The sequence below is a fragment of the Nanorana parkeri genome, unplaced genomic scaffold, assembly GCF_000935625.1.
Source record: "Nanorana parkeri isolate BGI_ZX_2015 unplaced genomic scaffold, ASM93562v1 scaffold2341, whole genome shotgun sequence".
Classification (NCBI taxonomy): Eukaryota; Metazoa; Chordata; class Amphibia; order Anura; family Dicroglossidae; genus Nanorana; species Nanorana parkeri.
The window spans coordinates 1-4,764 of NW_017308609.1; the positions used below are offsets into that span (position 1 = coordinate 1).

At 48.7% G+C, this 4,764-nt stretch overlaps 1 protein-coding gene across 1 annotated transcript in view; it reads right to left on the reverse strand.

Annotated features, from left to right (window-relative positions):
- Nucleotides 1-530: 530 nt before the first annotated feature.
- Nucleotides 531-4,764, reverse strand: part of LOC108801448 (zinc finger protein 850-like) — a 14,385-nt gene continuing 10,151 nt past the window's right edge. Inside the window, exon 5 of the mRNA XM_018573336.1 lies at nt 531-1,538. Within this exon, the coding sequence (XP_018428838.1) occupies nt 531-1,538 (1,008 nt within the window). The remainder of the gene's footprint in view (nt 1,539-4,764) is intronic.

Here is a 4,764-nt window from a genome sequence, read left to right on the forward strand (position 1 = left end):
GGGGGGGGGGGGGGCCTCCTCTTTCAACAAGTACACGCCACAGAGAAAGGACCTTGATCTCGGAGTTTTATTGTTATAAAAAAAAAATCATAATACAAATCTGAAGACACAATAATCAAAATAAATTGTATGACGGAGGAAGTGGGAAATGTTCAACCGGAAGATGTCGTATGTTCCAGTTTCCACCAGCAGGGGGCTCCCCGGGTCAACGAAGTTGCCTGGGCAGGCATGACCACTACTGCAGTGACACTGTGTAGTCTGATCTCCCCTTCTCTTCATCCACGAGCTCCTCCCTCACCATGATGTTAAGGGAGATCAGACTGCACTGCTAGAGGGACTCGACCAGCAGTGACCCCGCCCCTCCCCCTTTGGCAGAGGAAGCCCAGACACAACTTTAAAGTCTTTAGTCAACTCTGATCAGAGGAGAGCTCGGCCCCCTTGTTTTCCGAGGTGTGCTTCTTCCCAGCGTCAGATCTCTGATGAGATTCATATAGAAGACGTTTCCCGCACTCTAGACACTATAAATACACCTACACGGACGTGTGGGTCCTCTGATGTCTGGTAAGACAGGACTTTTTGGAAAAACGTTTCCCGCACTCATTACAGGAATATGGCTTTTCCCCCGCGTGACTTCTCTGATGACGTAGAAAATGGCCCTGCTGCGAAAAACTTTTCCCGCACTCTTGGCAAGAGTACGGCTTCACCCCTGTATGAAGCCTTTGATGTTTAACCAGATCCGATTTCCGGGAAAAGCATTTCTCGCACTCTAAGCAGAAAAATGGCTTCTCCCCGGTGTGAGATCTTTGATGTATGGCAAGATGGGATTTCTGGGTAAAACAACTCTCGCACTCAGTGCAGGAGTACGGCTTCTCCCCTGTGTGAGTCCTCTGATGTCTGGAAAGATGGGACTTCCGAGAAAAACCTTTTCCGCACTCCGGGCACAAATATGGCTTCTCACCCGTATGGCATCTTTTATGCATAATAAGATAACATTCAAAATAAAAACTTTTCCCACACTCATGACAGGGATACGATTTCTCACCCGTATGATGTCTTTGATGCAAAAGAAGATGGGATTTTGAATAAAAACATTTCCCACACTCAGGGCAGCAATATGGCTTCTCCCCTGTGTGAGATCTCTGATGTACGGAAAGAGAAGACTTTAGTGAAAAACATTTCCCGCATTCAGAACAGGAATAAGGCTTCTCCCCTATGTGAGAGCTTTTATGTCTGAGCAGTTCTGATTGATCAAGAAAGCTTTTCCCACACTCGGGGCAGGAATACAGCTTCTCACCCGTGTGAGACGTTTGGTGTATATCTAAAAGTGATTTTGTGACAAAACCCTTCCCGCACTCTGTGCAGGAATATGGCTTCTCCCCTGTGTGAGATCTCAGATGTCTGGAAAGATTAAACTTATGAGAAAAGCATTTCCCACACTCTGAGCAGGAATGCGGCTTCTCACCAGTGTGAGTTTTTTGGTGTCTTTTTAAAAGTGATTTTGTGCCACAACTTTTCCCGCACACAGGGCAGGAATGCGACTTCTGACGGCTGTGAGATCGTTTATGGACCAAAATCGTTGGAAGGACGGAATATGATGGTCCATCCACACTGTGGGCCACCTGATGGACATTATGGTCTTCTCCTGGACTATAGTGTGTGATGTCCTCATCTTCTGGAGACAACGTGAGACGTTCCTCTGAGATCTTCCCGACGTCCCGTCCATGGACTACAAATAGAAAGAAAGGGATTATTGGAGGACATGTGCAAGTTGGTCCACCTCAACCAGGACTCCGCCCACATCAGTCAGCTTTGTTGATGAGGATCAGATCTGGTAGATGGTTCCTCCTGACCTCAGACCAGATGACTTCTACATTCACCCACCTTAGTCTGTCATCTCCCCACATGGGATGTCCTACACTTCCTTATTTCCCCCATCAGTCATTTAGTAATAAGAGTGGAGCTGAGCCCCGCCAGAGGTCAGAGAGTGAGGATGGGAGGAACCCAACCAAGATGAAGACTGGACTGATCCTGAAGACCATCTATCGTTTCATTTGTACAAACACGCCGGCACAAGAAACAGACAAAGGTGACCTGACTATTGTGTCTGGTAAGGCAGATAGTTCCTAGGAGGACAAGATTCATGGCCTGCAGGAATGTGGAGCAGAAGGGGTTTGGTCTGACTCGGTGATCAGTGATAACTCCTACAGGGCCCATAAAAAGCTGCTGCACAGGGCAGCGGAGAGCTCTCGGTGATAACTCCTAGAGGGCCCATAAAAAGCTGCTGCACGGGGCAGCGGAGAGCTCTCATCTATCGTTTTATTTGTACAAACACGCCGGCAAAAGAAAGAGACAAAGGTGACCTGACTATTGTGTGTCCGGTAAGGCAGATCACGGGAGGACACGATTTATGGCCTGCAGGAGGTGGACATCCAGGCGGAGCAGATCCTGCAGGAATGTGGAGCAGAAGGGGTTTGGTCTGACTCGGTGATCAGTGATAACTCCTACAGGGCCCATAAAAAGCTGCTGCACAGGGCAGCGGAGAGCTCTCGGTGATAACTCCTAGAGGGCCCATAAAAAGCTGCTGCACGGGGCAGCGGAGAGCTCTCATCTATCGTTTTATTTGTACAAACACGCCGGCAAAAGAAAGAGACAAAGGTGACCTGACTATTGTGTGTTCGGTAAGGCAGATCACGGGAGGACACGATTTATGGCCTGCAGGAGGTGGACATCAAGGCAGAGCAGATCCTGGAGGAATGTGAAGCAGAAGGAGGTTTGGTCTGACTCAGAGACACATGGGTGGGGTACAGCCACGCAGGGTGAGAGTAAAGACACTGAAGGCGGATGCTGAAACCAATCTGTGGCAAGTGATCATGGCTGCAGATCCTGCCACATGCCTGGAATTTCATGAGTGTCAGCCTGAGAGAGAAGGAATACGTCCATCGGCATGAACTAGAGATGGCTCCAACATCAGACTGGAGCAGACCCTTCGTTCCCGTAGAGCCACCTGGATTTCTTGTTAATACCTATAGCCGCTGATGACCGCTATTATTTTACCGGGGAACCATTCTGGTATAAGTCCATGGTGGCCAAAGTGACGTTTGGCATACTGAGCTGGCCAGCTGCCAGCGGTTGTGTTCTGCCGTACGTCAGTGGCATGGAAAGCACTCCAGAGACGTACTACATATGACCCACCTGTGCTGGTCTCTGTAGGCGAGTCCTCCTCTATGGATGTCCTCATCATTCCGGCCTCCTCCGTATATCGCTGATCATCCCTCACATACGTCTCTTCTACTTCACCCTCAACTTTCATCTTCATCAGATCTTCAATCGGGAGGTGACATGGAGGTCAGGATGTATAGAAAACACTATATATATGTGGGTAGAAGAATCTGCCGGAGATAAAAGACGTCACAGTGATCAGGAGTAAATATAAAATATCTTATTACCTCCTCTGCTGCCAGTTCCAGCAATGTCTCCTCTCTACTTCCTCCCAACTCACCTGGAACTTCCTATTTATAGGTGACATCACTTCCTGTCTGTTTTCCATAGAGACTTCCTGTCTGGGTGTAGGCGAGATCACCACCTGGTGGAGCTCAGAGGAACTGACACCCCCAGAGAGTCTGGCTAAGCACACACCTGATGCTAACAAACATTGCTGGAGAATGAAGGATAAATCCCGTATAATAATAATATTTCTCTTTTGGCTTTGTTTGGGAGAATGAGAGCAAAGACGCCTACCAATGACAGAACATTCTTCCCTTAGGCCCGAGGGGGGAGGGGCGTGTATGATATTGACTACGATAGCCGTGTGCTGAGGTCTAGTCCGCCTCATTGGGCCTACAATTCCACACGTTACTGGCTTCGAAATCTCAGATTGGTGTCCTTGTGATCCACTGTTCACCATTGGCCAATAAAATTGTCTCCCTACGTCCCGTCCCCCCTCCCCCCCCCATAGTTCTATGTTGTCCCTACTTTCCTCGGCGGTTCACTTTTCTGGTCTCCTCTTGGAGGACGATGAGCTGTTCTCAGTCTCCTCCCTATGTACATGACTGGAGTGGATGGCATTATGATCATGTGACCTCTCTGGATGTCCATTGTTGGCAAGATCTGCCCGGGATTGGATGGAACTTCTCAACAACCTTCCAGGTGTCCTTCTGATCGACTGTGTGCCAACACCACTGAGATTGGGAGGTATGGAGATCTCATCTCACCTTCATAAGTTTACATGTTCTCCTCATCCAGGTCCTACCATCATTGCTGAGACTGAGGAGGTAGAACACCCCGGGCACGTCTATGTCTCCATATGATAAGAGGTCACAATCTGCAGACCCTCATAGTATGAGGACTTAATACATACCAGATACAGGTTTGATTACTATTCCTCTGAGGAGGTAGAAGGTGTCTTCTGGATGGGGTGTGTTTGGTGTCTCATGGATCGGTATTCTCTTATACATCAGTGTAGTCACTTTTCAGGAAGGTCACTCCAATACTGCCAGAGATATGGAAGATGGAGAAAAACTGTGAGTGTGAGACGTATGAATGTCTACGTCACTTGAAGGAGTCTATGGGGGTCACTTGGAAGGGGTCTATGGAGGTCACTTGGAGGGGTCTATGGAGGTCACTTGGAGGGATCTATGCAGGTCACTTGGAGGGGTCTATGGAGGTCACTTGGAAGGGGTCTATGGAGGTCACTTGGAGGGGTCTATGGAGGTCACTTGAAGGGGTCTATGGAGGTCACTTGGAGGGGTCTATGGAGGTCACTTG